Source organism: Bombina bombina, chromosome 1 (genome assembly GCF_027579735.1).
Source record: "Bombina bombina isolate aBomBom1 chromosome 1, aBomBom1.pri, whole genome shotgun sequence".
Lineage (NCBI taxonomy): Eukaryota > Metazoa > Chordata > Amphibia > Anura > Bombinatoridae > Bombina > Bombina bombina.
The window spans coordinates 286,857,270-286,877,938 of record NC_069499.1 but is presented as its reverse complement, the minus strand read 5'-3'; the positions used below and the strand labels follow the sequence as shown (position 1 = coordinate 286,877,938).

Here is a 20,669-nt window from a genome sequence, read left to right as displayed (position 1 = left end):
TAAGGATTGTTTTCACATTTAAATCCAGAGTGCAGATTTTTGTATATTCAAAACTGTAAATGCCTGGCCTCGATTATAAACAAGTTTGCCAATCAAAGCTGGGTCTAGACCACTGGTTTCCAAACCTGTCCTCAGGCCTCCCTAACTGGCCAGATTTTGAGGATATCTGAACTATAATTTCCTCTCATCGTGAAATATTCCCTACCCCGTTCTCTTCAATCAACCTCTGACCTACATCTCTCCACTCCTGTTATCTCTATGTCCCACTCCCATCTCCGAGACTTTGCACATGCTGCTCCTGCCCTCTGGACCTCTCTACCCTGGCTCCATAAGACGGTCTCCAACCTTTTCTAGTTTCAGACGCTCCTTGAAAACCCACCTATTCAGAGAGGCTTACCATCTCTCCTCTATACCAAACAATGAGCTGCCTGACCCACTACAACAGATGTGACAAGCTACCCCCAACCTTATGTCTCTGCACCCTAAACCTGAAAGGCTGAGCTCTCCAGAGCAGGGCCCTCTTCCTCCTGTACTTGATTTATTTATTTTTGTTATGTTTTGTATTTTATCACATATCTTTGTCATTGTATACCCCTATCACTGTACCCAGCGCTATGGAATTTGGCCGCGCTATACAAATAAATGATAACTACAGCACAGATTAAATCGGCTTGTTAGTGAACCTGGTTATTTTACCTGCTCTTACCCAAGGTAATCCTGAAAATCTGGCAGTTAGGGAGGACAGGTTTGAAAAACAGTCAGTGTATTGAGTCAGCTAAACTAAAAGGAACAGTAGCAAAATGGAGTTACACTTATGGGGTTAAATAGAATAATTTCTAGTCTACTAATTAATAAATGCTATTGTTTGTACCCACTGGGATAAGTGAGGGGGCAATCACAGAGGCTTAATGGCTCAATACAGGGATGCTGCATGTTTGTTTTTTCCAATGTACAACCAGGGTACTGCATATAGCAATACAAACAAGCGTTCCAGATATGTGCACTCAATAGGTTTGAATAAAAGGTTTAAACGTAGCTTTTATTAGAACCGTTAAAAAGATATTAGTACACAGTATGTTTTGGCGTCATACTGACACCTTTATCATATTCCATATTAAAAATACAGCAAGATGGATATATATTTATTTTTTTGAGCTGAGGTCTCTTTAAGAAGAGAAAGGATCAGATTTTCTAGGAGACACCATAAATTGCTGCAGATAAAAAAGGGACACTAACTCAATGTTTTTCTATCGTGATTCAGAGGGCATGCAATTTTAAGCAACTTTCTAATTTACTCCCATTATCAAATTTTCCTCATTCTCTCGATATCTTTTTTTTTTTTAAAGCAAGAAAGTTTAGATGCCGACCCATTTTTGGCGAACAACCTGGGTTGTTCTTGCCGATTGGTGGATAAATTCACCCACCAATAAACAAGTGCTGTCCCTGGTCCTAAACCAAAATTTGTCTGGCTTCTTAGCTTAGATGCCTTTTTTAAATAAAGATAGCAAGAGAACGAAGAAAAATTAATAGGAGTAAATTAGAAAGTTGTTTAAAATTGCATGCTCTATCTGAATCACAAAAGAAATGCGGGTTCAGTGTCCCTTTAATGTTTAGAGAACTTCTGCTGCAAAATTCATGACAGTTTTTTTTTTTTTTTTAAATAGCGGCAATCCATATCTAACTGCAGGCAGGGCTACAATGAGAAATTCTAAGCTGTCATCTAAAACGAAGGTAAGTTGTCTAAAGGAGTACGGTTTCTTATTCCCTTCTAATGTAGGAATACCTAGCCATTTCTAAACCAAATCTTAATTTGGAAACTTTTTAGAAATTAAAGTGAAATCTTTCTCTTTAGTTTTTACTGCAGTTTACTTTTTCAATAAATTTACAATTTGGTGGGATGGGACTTAAATAGTAATTTCAAAGAAAGTGAAGACACATAAGAGTAGAAATATTGTTTAATAACCATTATTGAAGCTTTGTTTTCAGCGCAAACCGATCTGGATGGCTGCAGACCGTTGAATACTAGAGTTCAGACAATACAAAATCGGTTGAGGAATGTGAGCTTAATTATTTTGCAGCAGGCAAACACGATGCTTCCAGTTAAGTACGCCCATTTATCACCCAAGAGTTTGTTTCAGTGTTTCCACCAATTTTATATACTGTGCCCTTGCTTCTTCCTTTGAAACACCTGGAAAAAAAAATAAGTGCATTTAAAAGCAGCAGTTTTTCCCTCAATGGCAAAAAAAAAAAAAAAAAAAAAAAAAGAAGGAGTAGATCCATGTAAGGTACACAATGTACTTATATAGCCCATAATTTATTTATTTATTTTTTAAATGTATATAGTTTTGCTTATTTTTAAATAACATTGCTCAAATTTTCAGACTCCTAACCAAGCCCCAAAGTTTTATGAGAATACCGTCGGATACCTTCTCCAGCTTGCTCCTGTTTGTGTAAAGGGTCTTTTCATATGCAAAAGAAGCGGGAGTGTCTTATTTCCCACTTGCAGTGGGCTTTCCAACAACCTTTTCAACAGAGCTTTTAAGTAAGTTTTTAACAGTTTTATACTGGATTTTTATATTAGCATCTGTTTATCTTATTCTTTATAGTAGTGTCTATTACATGCAGTTATATAAAAATGTGTATACTGTCCCTTTAAATGAACTCCCCGGGCGTGAACACATGGTTATATGTATGGTCCACATGAACTAGCAGTCTCCTGTTGTTCAAAGCAAATAAAAAAAGCATGCGATTAAGAGGCTGTCTATAGAGCCTTTGAAACAGGCAGAAATGTAGAAGTTTAAATGTTAAAGTCTACACTTCTTAAATGTTAAAGTATATTAATCTAGCAAAGTTGGTTGTGCAAAGCTGGGGAATGGGTAGTAAAGGCATTATGCAAAGCTCCCAATAGCAATTTTAGTGTAGACTGTCCCTTTAAGTAATGATACCCAACCTGGCCACAATATGTTGTTCTTGAAATGTCCTGTCTTCATATGACATAGCACAAACCTCATACCATTATCCCCATTCCACCAGGAATCAAACCAAATAAAGGTAAAGATAAAACTACATAAAAAGGTATGTGGTTGGCTCAAAACATAGGAGACAAAATAAAAATGAAATTGGTCTGTGCATATAAAAAGCAGAAACTGGAGACGTTGCGTTTAGACAAATCTGCCTTTTTATCTTATACAGTATACTGGACATATAGCAGAGGAGATTAGAAAGGATATACGGTATATTCAAAAAGAGAAATCGACACATGACTAAGAAGTGCATGAGATCAAGACTTCATTACTTAAAATAAAACTTTTCATACCTTTTTTTGCTGCCCAAGCGTCCCATTTGGCTTTGCCTTTAAAATCTAGCATGCCCGGTCTCTCTGGAAAACAGACAAAGTAATAAGACAGCAGCAATTGAAATTTAACACAAACAATCCAAGAGTTGCACTAAAAGTAATGTAAAGCACACAAACTGAAAAGGTATACAATTACGTTACACCGGGTGCCATGAATAGAAGTGCCCTTCTTACACACTACATCAGAGCTTGACAAATTTCTTCAAACTACAGGAGTGAGACCCCCCCCCAAAAAAAAAACCCTGAAATTGTGTGCAGGTTGGATTTGATTTAAACCATGGTTTTCCATTTTTGTAATACATTTTCAGATTTTTTCCAGTTATATTAGACCATTACTGATTTGTTTATATATCATTAGATATTCATAGATAGTTCACCTCCAAATAATTTCATTCATTTCAATGATCTATCTCCAGTTTAATTATTCATATTTGATTAACTTTTCACCTGTGCTTTATCGGAAGGAGAAAAAGAATGATTACATCAACAATTGAAATAGTTTGATTTAAAAACAATACGATTTTCTTCTTAAATGGGAAGAGTCCACAGCTGCATTAATTACTTTTGGGAATTCAGAACATGGCAAAGACACCAACCAAAGGGACAAACTTTTTTCTTTGCATAAAATGTTTTGTAGATGATTTATATAGCTCATAAAGTTTTTTTTTTTTTTTTTAAATGTATAGTTTTGCTTATTTTTAATAAACATTGCTCTGATTTTCAGACTCCTAACCAAGCCCCAAAGTTTTATGAGGATACAGTCAGCTACCTACTCCAGCTTGCTTCTGTTTGTGTAAAGGGTCTTTTCATATGCAAAAGAAGGAGGGGGGGGGGGAGGAGGAAATGGTCTTATTTCCCACTTGCACTGGGCTTTCCAACTACCTTTTCAACAGAGCTAAACTGAGAGCTTCTAAGTTTTTAATCAGTTTTATACTGGATTTGTATATCAGTATCTGTGCATCTTATTCTTTATAGTGTCTGTTACATGCAGTTATATGAAAATGTGTATACTGTACCTTTAAATACCTTCCCCACTTCCCTCGTCCCCCAGTCATTCTTTGCCTTTCGTCACAGGAGGTTGGCAGAGAAGTGTCAGAAGATTGATGATAGTCTCTTATGGAGGGTAGTACCATTCAAAATGGGACTGGAGTTTTAAGTAATCCTGTCAGCCTCTAAGTGAGAGCATGGATGAAAGTTAAGAGTCCGAAGATGCAGGGAGTGTCGTCTTGGCAAAACCATCCAGACTCACTTTAATAGCTCCTGGAAAATCAGCGTTGACGAGTTTCGCTGCCTGCCTTTATTCACTCAAGTTCATGTCAGAGGCGATGCTACTGTCACACTTGAAGGGCCGTGTTCCTGTTCCACAGCGTAGATTCAGGTAAAAACAGTTTAATTTTAATTCGATATGTGAATGTAATGTTTACAAAAGAAGTCAGGGTCCAAGTGGGACTCTCTTTAAATTAAAATAGAATCATGGGTTAATATATCCTGTGTGTGAGGGGGTTATTCATGTTTGTCTGCTAATGTGTAGGGATGCTTGGGCTCATGGCTATTCGGAACATAACCGCCTTATCGGACTGCATGGTCCTTTTGGACTGGCGCACATTTTTTTCTGCTGGCTTACATAGTACACCTCGTGACCGGGTGTGGTCTCGTAATTTCATTTCCGTACTCCGAGTGACGATGGAGAGAGTCTGCTCGTTAGTCGTCTGGTTCACAGGAGGTGGTGAGTGCCCCAGCCATTGGGGGGGGTGTTTAGCTTTAGTCCATATTTGCAATCTCAAGTTATGAAGGATTCTGATTTTTTGGAGACAGACATCTCCGACTCGGAACATACGTCTTGTGAGTAGTATGAAATGGCCCAGTTTATCCATGCCCATCAGTTATGTACCGATTGCCGTTCTAGAGTACTCTATTCCTGAAGCAGGGAATGTAGAGTGCGTTGCCATCTGCGCCTGAGGATTCCATGTCCCATGAGGCGCGTGCTCCAGAACCTTCTTTTGCTACGCAAGCAGGTGTCACTATGGCCGTTACTCCTCTGGAAGACGGCCTGTTTCCTCCAGGAGGTTACGGCACGGTTCCGCATGGCTATATCCATGGCACATTTATATCTCCCAAGAAAAGTATTTGTAAGATACTGTCCGTGTTCTGTTAACCAGGGTCCGTCGAGGGAGATCGCCTGAGTCAGTTCGACCTTCTTGGGGAAGCGATGGCCTCTGAGGCTTCAGGGGCTCCTCCATCGATCTGGCGGGGGAACATTTTGCTTTCCGTTAGTGCTGGAGGATTCCTGCCCTACCGGGCCGAGGGATCCTCTGCCATCCAGCACGGAAGACAGACTGGGTTAGAAGCCAATCTCCTTGATGTCTCCGTTTTTCTTTTAAGTATCAGTTCCAGTTCTGAGCTTAGGAGAATGGCGCCCCTGATCGGCTGGTCCTGTTAGTATGCCCATTCTCCTTGGGCGTTCTCCCACGGGTGCTGCCTTTATTTTCTTTAATTTGTTTTACAAAGCTCATGTTTGTTATGATTTTCCGTTTTGGGAACGTTTCTTCTCTGGAACTAATACTTGCGATTTTGTGGACGCATGGAAGTTGCACAGTAATATATATATATATATAATCATAGTTATGTTTGTTATAGATCCCTTTGGGTGCTCTCGTATCAGGCAGGGTTACTGGTCGAGCGCTAGCTGCTGTTCCTTATGGTTCACGTCACGCACGTGGTGCCGATGCGCTGTTAACCTTGTCGGGTGTTGGATTGTTCACTTTGATAAGTGTTCATTTTTCTTGTTGCCTCCATTACTAGAAGACTGAGGGACTGCATCAGTCCGCCTCCCATTCCTACTGTCGAGGTGGTTTTGGACTCTGAGCCTGCTGAGGCTCATCGGGAGAGGCCCGTTGGCCTTGGAACCGAAGTCCTCCATTCCCATGGATTTGGAGGTTTGAATTACCGCTGGGCGTCGGGGGTACCAGATGGGCGACGATTTTAGTTTTCACTCTTGGTATCTTCTGGATGTCTTTTTGTGGCCTAGTCGCAGGAACCTCTCGTAGGTCGCTGGGGCTATTTGTTTCTGTTTCCACTCTTGGGTGGTGGGGGTCATCTGGTTCTGAAGGTTTGGTAGATCCTTTTTTACAGTGCACGCTCTATTGGGAGCGCAGGGGTTTGGGGTTAGTCCCCATTTTTCCCCCCAGCATTTTCCTGGTCAATTTATCTGACAGGAGTTTCGAGGCTCCCACCGTTTTTCCTGCGAGGTACAGGATTTTCTGGGAGGCTGATCCTGTAAGGGTCTTGGCGATTTATCGCCTTCGCATCCCAAGTGCTCGTTGGAGCCTGTTCCATGTAAACCCATGGTCTTGGGGGGGGGGGGGGTTCCCCTTCGACCCTCTAAGATTTCTAGCTCCTTGGGTTTGCAAGCAGAGGGTCCTGGTTTCAGATGCTCCTCCGGGGGCTGGTTGCCCTCTTTTTAGGCTGGTTAAGTTTTCCTTCTAGGCTCTTGTCTGAATCTATTTTGAGCATCCATTGTCCAGGGACATTGGATGCACTGCCCAGAGTGCACTCCTCCGTATGAGGTACCTTGATGGTTCTGGATCGGTTTCAAATCTTCACGTTTTGGAAAATCCGCTGTCCCTTTAGGGGAGATTTGGTATCTGCCTGAGGGTTAGTTTTGCCGTCTTTCAGACGGGGATAACCGTCTGCGGGCTCTGAATTTTCTTAGTTTTATACAGGTTTCTTACCTGTGTTTGACTAGTTTAGCGGTTGTGTCTGCTGGACTATGGTACAGTGGGGAGCTTGTGGCTTCCTTGAAGCACCATAAGTCGTATGGTGTTGTATTAGGGATCTAAGGGTAGACCTGGGTTCTTCTTGTGATCTCCTTTTCATAGGGTGGAGTTGATCTCTGGTCCTTGTCCTTCTAGGGAGTTCATTTCCCTGGGTGGTTGTCTTTAGCAACCTTGGGTTTGCTTTAGTCCTTCTGAGGTTGTTATCCCTAGTTGGTGGTCCTTTCAATATCTTATGGGTCCTCCGTTTTCCACCTTGGGGGTAGGAGAAGGTCCTCTTCCTTCATTGAGGGGGTTAGTTCCGTGTGATTAGAAAGCCTGCGGGACTTGGCTCCTAGGGGGCTTTTTTGTGCTCAATAGATTCTAGGAGTTCTAAATTGTCTCTAACACGGCCTTGGAGAGAACTGATGGGCAGTTACCTGATACTCTCAGGTTTTTAATCCCTTGTTTCTAAATGTTAGGTTTTTTGGGTGTTGGGTAACTTCAGGCTGTGGTGCCCTTTGAAAAGGGTCCGCCCTCTGTTTGCATTCAGTGTCCTCTATAACTTGGGTATTGTTATCACAATAGTAATGAATGCAGCTGTGGACTCTGCCCGTTTAAAAAAAAAAACAAAAAAAAACAAAACAAACAAACTTAAATTATGCTTACCTGATAATTTTCTTCTGACAGGAAGTGTCCACAGCTCCCCACCCGTGTTTTATGTATGGTGCGGCTGTATTTTGTTTTTATTCTTCTGGCACCTTTTCCACCCTGATATTTCTCCTACTGTTAGTGGTTTCCTTGGCAGAATGACTGGGAGGGATAAGGGGAGTGGGGGAGGTATTTAAGCCTTTGGCTGGGGTGTTTTGCCTCCTCCTGGTGGCCAGGTTCTGAATTCCCAAAAGTAATGAATGCAGCTGTGGACTCTTCCCATCAGAAGAAAAGAAAATGATCAGGTAAGCATAATTTAAAGGGACACTGAACCCAAATTTTCTCTTTTGTGATTCAGATAGAGCATGCTATTTTAAGCAACTTTCTAATTTACTCCTATTAGCAAATGTTCTTCATTCTCTTGGTATCTTTATTTGAAATGCAAAAATGTAAGTTTAGATGCCGGCCCATTTTTGTTGAACAAACTGGGTTGTGCTTGCCGATTGGTGGATTAATTCATCCACCAATAAAACAAGTGCTGTCCAGGGTCCTGGACTTTCTTTTTCAAATAAAGATAGCAAGAGAACAAAGAAAAATTGATAAATAGGAGTAAATTACAAAGTTGCATGCTCTGACTCACGAAATTTTTTGGGGGGTTCAGTATCCCTTTAAGTTTTTTCATTTTTAATGCTTGCCCCTCTTTCCTCACACTTAAGTCCTTGTGCAGATATATCCCTCTCTAAACAGTCTACTATTCAGTGAGCTTCTTGAAACTTAGTATGGGTTGATTCTTTGTTAATAGATTTGCAGGGAAGTAATGGCATTAAAAAAAAAGGGACAGTAAAGTCCAAATTAAAAACCTCTCATGATTCAGAAAGAACATGCAATTAACAGTTTTCCAATTGACTCACATCTAAATTTTCTTCGTTCTCTTGGTATTGTTGAAAAGCCTGCATAGGTAGGCTCAGAAGCAATGCACTACTGTGAGCTAGCTGCTTGTCACCGTCTCACCCAATGTTTTCAGCTAGGCCCCAGTAGAGCAATGCTTTCCAACAAAGGATTCCAAGAGAAAGAAGCAAATCTGATAGAATTAAACCTGAAAATGTTATGCTATATCTGAAACTCAAAAGTTATTTCATGATTATGACCCAATTTTTTAATTTCGTGATTCAAATAGAAAGTTGCTTAAAATATCATGCTCTAATTTACTTCTATTATCAAATTTTCTTCATTCTCTTGGTATCTTTATTTGAAATGCAAAAAAGTTTTGATGCCGGCCCATTTTTGGTGAACAACCTCGGTTGTCCTTTCTGATTGGTGGATAAATTCATCCACCAATAAAAAAACTGCTGTCCAGAGGTCTGAACAAAAAAAAAAAAAAAGCTTAGATGCCTTTTTCAAATAAAGATAGCAAGAGAACGAAGAAAACAATTTAATAGGAGTAAATTAGAAAGTTGCTTAAAATTGCATGCAGTTTCTGAATCAAGAAAGAAAAAAAAAAATGTGGGTTCAGTGTGCCTTTGAGGTCTATTTATAAACTCTGTATGCTATGAAGTAGCATGTTATTTCAGCAGACAAATTCAATTTTGAGAACTACAAAACCAATATGTGATAATATTTTCAAGATAGAAAAATTGTCCAAAATCTGACAAAAACCTCTGGCAGCCATGAATATAAAGCATCTTGCTATATTAATAGAAACTAATCTATTTCAGGACGAATAAGCTTTAGATTAAAATGTATCTTTAAAAGATATGTTTTTAAAATTAAAAAATGCCTTGAAGAAAAACAAACAAAACCAAAAAAAAACACCCCACAAACAACAAACTTTTTCCCACCCTGATTGTGTGGCATGCCTCTCCCTTTGTCTCTTCTCTCCCACTTGCTTATTGGTGGCTAAATGTAACCAACCAATAAGCAAGTGCAACCCAGGTTCTCAACCAAAAATGGGCCAGCTCTTAAACACATTTCTGCTTTATAAATAAGGATAGCAAGAGAAGGAAAAAAAAAAATAGGAGTAAATTAGAAAGTTGCTTACAATTGCATGCTCTATCTGAATCATGAAAGAAAGAAAAAATATGTGGGTTTACTATCCCTTTAAAATTGCATGCTCTGAATCATAAAATAAATGGGTTTAGTATCCCTTTTAAGTAGCCTTCTAATTTACTCATTTTCTTTTTCATTCTCTTGGTATCTATTTGAAAAGCAGAAATGAAAGCTTAGGAGCCGGCCCATTTTAGGTTCAGCTCCTGGGTAGGGCTTGCCGATTGGTAGCTACATTCAGACACTAATAAAGCAAGCACTACCGAGGTGCTTAACTAAAAAGGGGCCCGCTCCTAAGCTTTCAATCCTGGTTTTTAAATAGAGATACCAAGAGAATGAAGACAAATAGGAGTAAGTTAGAAAGTTGCTTAAAATTGCATTGCTATATCCAAATCATAAAAGAAAAAAAAAAAATTGCGCTTAGTATCCCTTTAATGGATTACAGCACTATGTATTCCAGGGCCTAATTTTAAGGCTCCAGTGGTGCCTGGATTTGTTAAGCCCCTGTCTACAGGAATATAAATATATTCATGTGTGTACCATATAGATAAAATTGTGCTCACTCCAATGGAGCTATTTTTGAATCACCACTAATTAGCTAAAATGCTAGTCTGTAAATAAGGGGACAGTCTGCAGAGGCTTAGATACAAGGTAATTAGAGGAAAAAAGTATATTAATATAGCAGTGTTGGTTTGGCAAAACTGGTGAATGGGTAATAAAAAGGGATCATCTAGCTTTTTAAACATTACAGATTCTGGAGTAGACTGTCCCTTTAAATACATATCTGAATTGTGCGTGTGTGGTGTCTATTTCTGCACTGGCACAAATGGGCCTTATCCCGGGAGTGTGCTGCACCTTGACAGGAAGGAATATGGAGACATAAAAACTCTTCACTAAGCGACAAAGCAGCAAGGGGGGGGGGGGGGGGGGGGGGGAGAATTGGGACTAGTGCTTTTTATCTTTCAAATACTACTTTCAAGGGTGGATAAAAATCAATGGATTTAGTCCTGTCCCTCACATAGACCCGAGGATATCAAAAATGCTGAGTCAATGCATCTCTCAGACTAAAGGATAAGGGCAGCAAGTAAATCATGGGAGGCGCAGTGAGAATTATGTCCCACAAGTTCCCATTGCTCTAAAGCCACCAAAGCTCTACTGTAGAGACTGATATGGACTATGGCTACACCCTAGAACAAAGCAGCACTACTTTAAAAATAATAAACTCTTGATAGAAGAATATAATACCTCACTTTACCTCTTCCTATCACTAACGTAGGCAAAGAGAATGACTGGGGTGGGAGGGAAGGGAGGAGCTATTTAACAGCTCTGCTGTGGTGCTCTTTGCCTCCTCCTGCTGACCAGGAGGTGAATATCCTATTAGTAATTAAGATGATCCGTGGACTCATCGGGTCTTAAAGAAATGTTGGTTTTTGAGGAACAATCTAAAAATGGCTTCTATTTAAAGATATTACAATCCAAAGGCTATTCCTCCTGAAATAAGAATTAGTTTTTCATTATGTAGCACAAGGCCGTATATTCATGGCTGTAATGTTTAGTTTTTGAGGGGAAATCATTTTATGAATCCATTCACAATGTCATGCTCTTCAATAGGTTTCTGTAAGATTATCTTGGGCATGGTTTTCTATCTAGACAATATCCCATATTTTCGGCTTTGTAGCTCTCTGCTCTGAATTTTTGTCTGCAGAAATAACGTCATAAGAACCATACAAAGTAAAAAAATAAATAAACCTTAAATGGACATTGTACATTAGATTTTTCTTTGCATAAATGTGTTGTAGATGATCCATTTATATTGCCCATCTGGGAGTGTTTTAGTAACAATGTATAGTTTTGCTTCTGTCTTTTCATATGCAGGGGAGTGTCTGCTGTTCCTGTTTTCTCAGCCCCTTTTTTCTGGGTTTCCCAGCCTAACCTCATAAACAGCTAAATTGGGAGCTTTCTAAGTAAGGTTTTAAAATGGATTTTTAGATCAGTATCTGGACATATTCTTCTTTATAATAGTGTCTATTACATGCAGTTATATGAAAATTATTGTATAATCTCACTATAAAGAAACAAACCTTCGTTGAAACACACACTGTGCCAATGACAAGAGGCATATATGTGAAGTCACCAATCAGCTAGCTCCCAGAAGCGCATTGCTGCTCCTAAGCCTACATATGTACCCTTTGACACATAAGATACTGAGAGAACAAAGCAAATTACATAATAGAAGTAAATTGAAAGTTATTAACAAAACGCATGCTCTGAATCATGAAGTTTAATTTTTACTTTACTATCCCTTTAATACCATAGTTCCCCTGCAATTTTATGTACACAGAATCAACCCCTACATTTCAAAAAGCTCAATGAGCAGAAGATTAGAGTGGAAAGTGCCCATCATTTACTGTATCATTACAAATATTGTTAGACAAGGACGTTTACCATCACTTTAAGCTACATTGACGTAGCTACTACATGACAGGGTACTTTGCCCAGCGTACCCTGCTGAAGTAGTAGCTACGTCCTACCTTCTGCCTCATGCTGACAAGAATTTCAGAAGTCTGTTGAGCAGCTGTAATTATCAGCCTTCTAATAACCAAACAAAAATGGTGAAACCATGCATGTCTGCAATTTCTGAAGGGATCCCAGAGAAGCTTTTACAACCATTGACTTATGACTTCAGTAGTTGTGTGTGAATAATATCAGCAAGAAATGCAAGTTTGTGAAAAAGTTTTAACATGATCACATTTGACAGCAAAACTGTGGCATAAAATATACCAAAATGGGCCTAGATCAATATACAAAAAAAACGAACAAAACAAGGCTTTATTTCTGTTTATGTCCGTTTAAATTAAGTGATGGCAAAAATGCTACAAATTCACTGGTCTTTTGGGCAAGTTTTTCCTCTGAAATCCCGGCCCTTAAGGGGTTAAAGGTAGCTGCTACAACAACTGATTAACAAGTCAAATGTGACTCTTTTCACCCCATAAACAGACAGATTATATGAAGCAAAGTTATTCTAATCCGGGGCAGTGGTACCTCCCCACCCTGCCCCTACATACCAGTGTTTACATCTCCAACCGTCGCTTGCTTGTAAAAGGCATACAAAGCCAGCAGCTGCTCGTCTGTTGGTTTGGTTTTCAACTCCTTCGCCTCCTCAGCAGCTTTATTAAAATCAGCCTGTATATGGGACACATAGCAACGACTTTAGGGTCATCAAATTTAACAGTATCATGTAGTGTACACCAGAGGGCAGCACAGAAACCAACAGTTACTTAAAGGGACACAAATACATATCATGCACCTTCCTCTAACCATGGGTGCTGCCATTATGGAACCTACTCCTTGGTTACACTGCAGGTATCAGAGTTGCTGCACATGTGCAAACACATCAGCACTGGAATGCAGATTTCAACATGGCGGCACCAATTACTAGAAGGGGACCTCAATACTATGCATATATATTTTTTTTTGTAAGTGTTTCATGTCCCTTTAAGACCAAGAAAAAAAGTCTTACTATAATCTAAAGGGACATAAATCTGCAATAAGAAATGATTAAATGCCTTTGTGCATTTTCTTATGACACTATTGTTGCCTACACCTATGTGTATATTAACTATTTTGAAATAGTTTAGAGTTCTGAATATTTGCATCTGTAAAATGGGCCGGCATGAAGAGGGGTTGGGAACAAGTGTTAATATCTTAGGTTATTTAGGCAATATTTACATACAGCTTTATATGTGCAGCCTAAAGGTAGTTTTATATAAATTTGTGTACACTGTACCGTCAAAGATGGTACACAATTGTTTTACATAGACATTTAGTTGCATTTCAGAAAACAAACAAACCAAAGATATATATTATCAGCATTTAACGATCACCCCCCCCTCACACACACAAAAACTTTTGCAAGACTAAAAATGATCTATCTACTGAAAAAGATATATGATTTGGCTAACTCACAAGAAGAAAAAAAAACGACATTAAACCCAAATGCTTTCCCTCACAATTCAGATAGAGCTTACAATTTTAAACAACTTTCCAATGATCTGAATTGCTTTGTTCTCTTGGTATTAAAGGGACACTAAACCCAATTTTTTTTTTCTTTCATGATTCAGATAGAGCATGCAATTTTAAGCATCTTTCTAATTTACTCCTATTATCAATTTCTTTGTTCTCTTGCTATCTTTATTTAAAAAGCAGTATTGTGATGCATAGGAGCCAGCCCATTTTTGGTTAAGAACCTGGGTTATCATTGCGTATTGGTGGGTAAATGTAAGCCTCCAATAAAGCAAGCGCTATCCATGGTGCTGAACCTAAAATGGGCAGGCTGCTAAGATTTGCATTCCTGCTTTTAATATAAAGATAGCATGAGAACAAAGAAAAATTAATAGGAGTAAATTAGAAAGTTGCTTCAAATTTCATGCTCTATACGAATCATGAAAGAAAAAAAAAAATTGGGTTCAGTGTCCCTTTAACTGTTAAAAAGCATACCATGGTAGGTTTAGGAGATGGGAGCTAGCTGCACATATATTGTTCTTGTCATTGACTTACCAATGCATTCAGCTAGCTCCCAGAAGTGCATTGCTGTTCCTTCAACAGGATACCAGGAGGATGAAGCAAAATTGATAACAGAAGTAAATTGGAAAGTTGTTAAAAACGTATACTCTATCTGAATCACAAATTTGGGTTTCGTGTCCCTTTAAATACAGTGAAAAAAAAAAATAAAAAATGTTTATAGCACAGGGGTTACATTTAGTGCATATGCTCATCAGAAACAATCTTGGAAAAACAGTTTGTAAAGAAGTCTGGATTTCCTCTACAGAGCTGATCAATAGCACGAAAGACTCTAGCTTATGGGGTTTGTTGCAAGACAAACACTGATTTTTTATTTTTAAATAAAAATTATTATATTGGTTTGCAGCGTTCTCCACAGAAAATTATGCCAGCCACTATAAAGTAGCTGGGTGGTGGAAGATTTAATACTTAGCAATATTTTTTTTATGTAAATTGATGCAATGATAATTTGTGCAAACAAACATTACAATTTTTAATAACTTCATTATGCTTAATTTAACCAGGTGGTCTGTAAAGTCAGCCAGGTGGCATGCCCATTAAATAGGTCCACGGCAAGCCACTGCTTTAATACAGAATATTAGTAGATGCTTTGTTAGAAGAGCGTTTTGACGTAACTATAGCAACCCTGAGATTGGTGTGCTGGGGAGAAGTGGACTACTACTCTGACTACTCATTCAGAACACAACACTAAGTGCTTTATTTATCAAGCCTTCTCCTCCCCTACTACTGCAGGTTCTCACAAGAGAATCTGCAGTCAGTATTTATCAAGCAGCAGTCTCTTCTCCACCTCTTAGGTGGAGAATTTCAATGCCCCCTTATTTCAGTTCTTTTGACAGACTTGCATCTTAGCCAATCAGTGCTGACTCAAATAACTTCACGTGACCAAGCACAATGCTATCTATGAACTAGTGCTGTCCATCTGTGAAAATCTGTCAAATACACCGAGATAAGAGGTAGCCTTCAAGGAAGAGCTTAGAACCTACCTAGGTTTTAGCTTTCAACAAATACCAAGAGAACAAAGCAAATTGGAAAGTTGTTTAAAATAGCATGCCCTATCTGAATCATGAAAGTTTAATTTTGACTAGACTCTCCCTTTAACAAACAAGGACCAAAAGTGCACATGTATCCCAATCACTGCTCAGACAGCACAGATCCACAAGTATATCCTCAGCATACTGATCTTGTGTTCCTACTTAAAGGAGCAGAGTACTATAAAAAATGTTTTACCCTTAATCTGTTTCCAGTGACTTATTATAGCAGCTGCGGAGAATAAAACGTATTTGAAATAGCTTCCTTATATTTATGTTGTATATAAAATAGCTGTTTTTGTTCTTTGAAACTACAACCCATTAAAATATGCTGTGACAGCAGGGAAATTAGATCTCCTTATTTCATTACTTTCTGTACATACACACGCTTCTTTATATTATCTGTCTGTATGCCAAAGCCCAATACTTAGAGAACTGCCTGCAGTCAGCCAACAAATTACAGATCATACTCACTGCCCTATAGAACATTGTCAGCCATATTAATGTTTTTACTAATGAGGTGACATTTGTATATCTAAACCAATATTCGTGCTAGCGTACAGAACACTGTCAGGTGACACACACAGCTATTGGGTTAGAGGTGCAAATCTCACTTCATTGAAGGAGAGTGCTGTGCGCGGCCGAAGCAGCATTGTTTAGCAAAGTGCAGCATCACAGTCAGGGTGAGTTTAGTACTAAAAAAAAAAAAACACACTTAAATGCAACTTTATTTTTAGTGATGGTAAATCCTAGTGTTTGCTACCCAACGCTTTAATTTACCATAACTTTAACTAGAGCACATGTGAAATAATCAGCAGATGGGTGAGAGCAGGCCAGTAACCATGGTTACTAATCAACTGATTAAAAATGACAGTTTACTCCAAAATGTTTGTTTAGAATTTAGATAGATAATCCCTTTATTACCCATTCCCCAGTTTTGTTTAACCAACACTGTTATATTAAAGGGATTGAAAACAATCGTTCAGGGAGTAATCAGTGTAACTAATCGCTCCGATTTACTCATAGCTCTCCTCCTCCCGGAGCCGATCAACTTTATTTTATTTATTTTTAAATGACGTTTCTTGATCCAGCCAATTGATTTTCTAGCATTTAGGAGGCCAAGTCCTTACACAGCACACCACATGGTTCAACTGCAAAATCAATTGGCCAGATCAAGAAACATCACTGAAATAAAGTGTAGCTCGGTGGCGGAGAGGTATGAGTAAATCGGAGCGATTAGCTCTAAAAACACTTAGACTCTAAGTGATGATGAAAGTGGGGTTATTTATTATTATTAATTGACTTGCATTTTAGCCAATTAGTGCAGTGTCATGTACAACTCCACAGGAGAGAGCACAACATTTTCTATATGGCACACAAATTAGTCTCCGGTTGTGAAAATCTAATAATAAAAAAAAGCATGTTATAAGAGGCTTTCTGTAGGAATAGGGCCCTCTGTCTGTATCTGTAAAATTTTGTCTTTTATTGCATTGTTTCTCTGTTGTACTTCTATCCTTGTACGCATGGGCAGCGCTGCAGAATCTGTTGGCACTTTATAAATAAAGAATAATAATAATAATAGTGTCTTAGGCAGAAATTTAGAAGGTTTAAATGTTATAAAGTATATTAATATAACAATGCTGGTTGTGCAAAGATGGGGAATGGGTAGTAAAGGCATTATCTTTCTTTTTAAACAATAACAATTTTGGTGTAGACTGTCCCTTTAATTAATCTGTGCTATAGTTGTCATGCAAATCTGGCCTGTTTGGGGTACTTGAGAAACACTGAAATAGGGTAAGAGCTGGTTATTGTTTGCACTTCCTACCGTTTGATTCCCTCTCTATTGTTCCGTTTTTTTTCCAGATCCCCATTACCCCCCCCCCCCCTGTTTCTTTCACACTATCAACATATAACCGTTTCTTATAATAGAATTAAGTTTTTAAATCAGGGTTAATTAGTTGAGATCACATAAAAAGCAAATAAAATACTGATTGCCACCTGCAAGTTTTAACATCCGGGCAAGTACACAGAAAAAGTGATACACACACGATACTCCAGATCAGGCTATTTATAGCCCAATGGGTGCAGGTTTTCTCCCCACTCACACGGGGAAGGACGGCCAGCTTCATTTTCAAGGGCAGTACTAAAATATAAACCCATAACCCAGTGACCGTTGACAGCTCTTGTGTAGACGCTGTGAACCCGGATGCCTCTCCCCTCCTGCCCCACCCCTATCTTAATGGCAACCGGTCGAATCCTATCTCCACGTAGAATAACGCATTAAATCCACAAACACGGAGACATATGAAACCATTATTATAATTATATATCTACGCACACAACCCAGGTTATCTACACATTACCAATCTATAACTCGCACTCTACCTCAGACATGGCGATCCTCTCTGTATCACGTCCTCTCGCACAATGAGCAGCACATGTACAACTCTTGTATCTAATGCCAAGCCCGTACTACGAAGCGTGATACTCTAATGTCCAATCAGAATGCAGAATTAGGTCACACGGTTTCCATGCGGCGCTGTTAGGGGCTTATATTATTGCTGAAACCCTTCCAGGCTTCTACCTGACCTGTCAGAGTCAGAGTGTCAGTGTCTCATCATTATTGTATATAATACCCGCAGCTCACCTTCTGTTACAGTTTTAAAAACCTAAATGGTTGGTTTCTAGTTTGAGGCGATGAAAATAGGAGAGTCTGCTATGGAAAATTCCATGTGCAGAGTCACACCACATGTTCTGTGCCTTTATCCTTCGTAGCTTTCTTTAAACACTTTAGAAATGTGCATCGTATTCGTGCCCTTTGTCGACATACTATTTATTATTTGGCTTTCCTTGTGAGGAGAAATGGATAACAGTTGTTTGTTTTTCGTGTTAGGTTCAAGTTATGTTTTCATCTGTGTCCTTTGGTCGTTAAGGCAGTTAATAAGAATAGAGCAATAACGCAGTGGATGGGCTGGGAGTTCGCTAGTACGGATTTTGGTGGCACCCTACAGATACATTATAGAAGTGTCGGTAACTGAGTTTGGGTCAGCTTGTTAGTAATGTTGCAAATAAGGGGGGGGCGCTCTGGGATGTTTATGTAGTGGAACTGCAGTGCTATAGACTGCGGTTCAACGGTTGGAATCTACAAGGTAGACAGACGGTTAAGGAGGGATAATTTTCAAGGCTCCCCGCCCATACAAAAACGTAACTGAATAGTAAACAATAAATGTGCTGCTCTGTATCCTGATTTTGAGTGAAGATATATGGACCTGCACTAATAAAAGGCTCCCCTGCATTAGGATTCTGCACGCCTATGTATAGTAGACTGGCTACTATGGCCCCCACCAGCACTTGGGCCCTGGTGCCACCACACCTGCTGCACCAATGGTAGTTCCACCCCTGATGATTATTCATGTGGTGGGGCACATAGCTAAAGTTTATTTGTGGTGAATAGTTAGAGTATGGGTTAAAGTGTTAGAGGGGAGGGGGGTCCAGGAGGGAATATTTATATTAATAATAAATTCTTTAAAACTGCTCTCTGCATTCCCCATTAATATTCTAGATTCTGGCCTTTAAAGTCAGCAAAAATGCACAGTAGCACACTACATAGCATACACTTACACATGCAGATACACACACACTACATAGCATACACTTACACATGCAGATACACAAACACTACATAGCATACACTTACACATGCAGATACACACACACTACATAGCATACACTTATACATACAGATACACACACTACATAGCATACACTTACAAATGCAGATACACAGACACTACATAGCATACACTTACACATGCAGATACACAGACACTACATAGCATACACTTACACATGCAGATACACAGACACTACATAGCATACACTTACACATGCAGATACACACACACTACATAGCATACACTTATACATGCACATACACTACATTGCATACACTTATACATGCAGATACGCACACACTACACAGCATACACTTATACATGCAGATACACACACACTACATAGCATACACTTATACATGCAGATACACACACACACACTACATAGCATACACTTATACATGCAGATACACACACACACACTACATAGCATACACTTATACATGCAGATACACACACACACACTACATAGCATACACTTACACATGCAGATACACACACACTATATAGCATACACTTATACAGGCAGATACACAGACACTACATAGTATACACTTATACATGGACACTACATAGTATACACTTATACATGCAGATACACACACACACACATTACATAGCATACACTTATACATGCAGCATACACTTATACATGCAGATACACAGACACTACATAGTATACACTTATACATGCAGACTCACACACACTACATAGCATACACTTATACATGCAGATACACACTTATACATGCAGATACACATACACACACTACATAGCTTACATTTATACATACAGACACACACACACTCTACATAGCATAAACGTATACATACAGATACACACACACACAGTTATGGATACAGATAGACACACACACACAGGGCAAAAGGGGCAGCTGCCCAGAGCCCAGTCTTTGTTGAGGGGCCCAATAGTTCTAAAAAAAAAATATTTTTTTTTTTGGTTCCTGCCAGACTGCTGATGTAATGTGACATGGGGGGCACACACAGTCAGTCCTAATACTGTCACCGTCAAAAGTTTTCTGCTTATATTTATTTGTGGGGAAACTGTGACAGACCATGCTGGTGTCTTGTGACATGCCAAGCTAGTGCCATGTGCTGTTTTAGATGTGCACTGTGCAGCACTGAATGCTAAGCCCTAACTCAGCATCCAGCCAATCCCACTGCATCAGAAAAGGTCCTGCTGGGGTTACCACTGTTACCAGGTAACTGCTCTGGTGGTGGGCATTGTTTCTGGGTAGGGCTGACTGTAGGTGCATGCAGCAGAAAGCTGGAGCGGCAGGCATGTGAGGATTTGAGCATCTGTTCTGCTCTCTTCAGTCTTGAGGCTGTGTGACTACCACTATGCATCCATGCAGCCTTAGACAGACAGCATCCAGTCTGCTGGTCCCCTTAGCCACCCTCTTTCTGCTGTGGCCCTAAGATCAACTAACTGAAGTTTGTTAGGGAAACAGTGCTTTGTAGAAAGGTGTCAGTGGGAAGAATAAATGAGTGCACACACGCCCCTCCCCCATGCAGCATTGTCTAGTGCAGGGTGAGAGGGAACTTGTTCCTACCAAGAAGTGAC

At 39.4% G+C, this 20,669-nt stretch overlaps 1 protein-coding gene across 1 annotated transcript; it reads right to left on the bottom strand.

Moving 5' to 3' along the window:
• Positions 1-1,937: 1,937 nt before the first annotated feature.
• On the bottom strand, positions 1,938-17,941 carry DBI (diazepam binding inhibitor, acyl-CoA binding protein). The gene is made up of 4 exons (XM_053689787.1): positions 17,796-17,941; positions 12,867-12,984; positions 3,317-3,379; positions 1,938-2,188 (listed from the first exon to the last, which is right to left on the bottom strand). Exons 1-4 carry the CDS (start codon positions 17,802-17,804, stop codon positions 2,118-2,120), a joined length of 261 nt encoding a protein of 86 aa, XP_053545762.1. The 5' UTR covers positions 17,805-17,941; the 3' UTR covers positions 1,938-2,117.
• Positions 17,942-20,669: the final 2,728 nt, after the last annotated feature.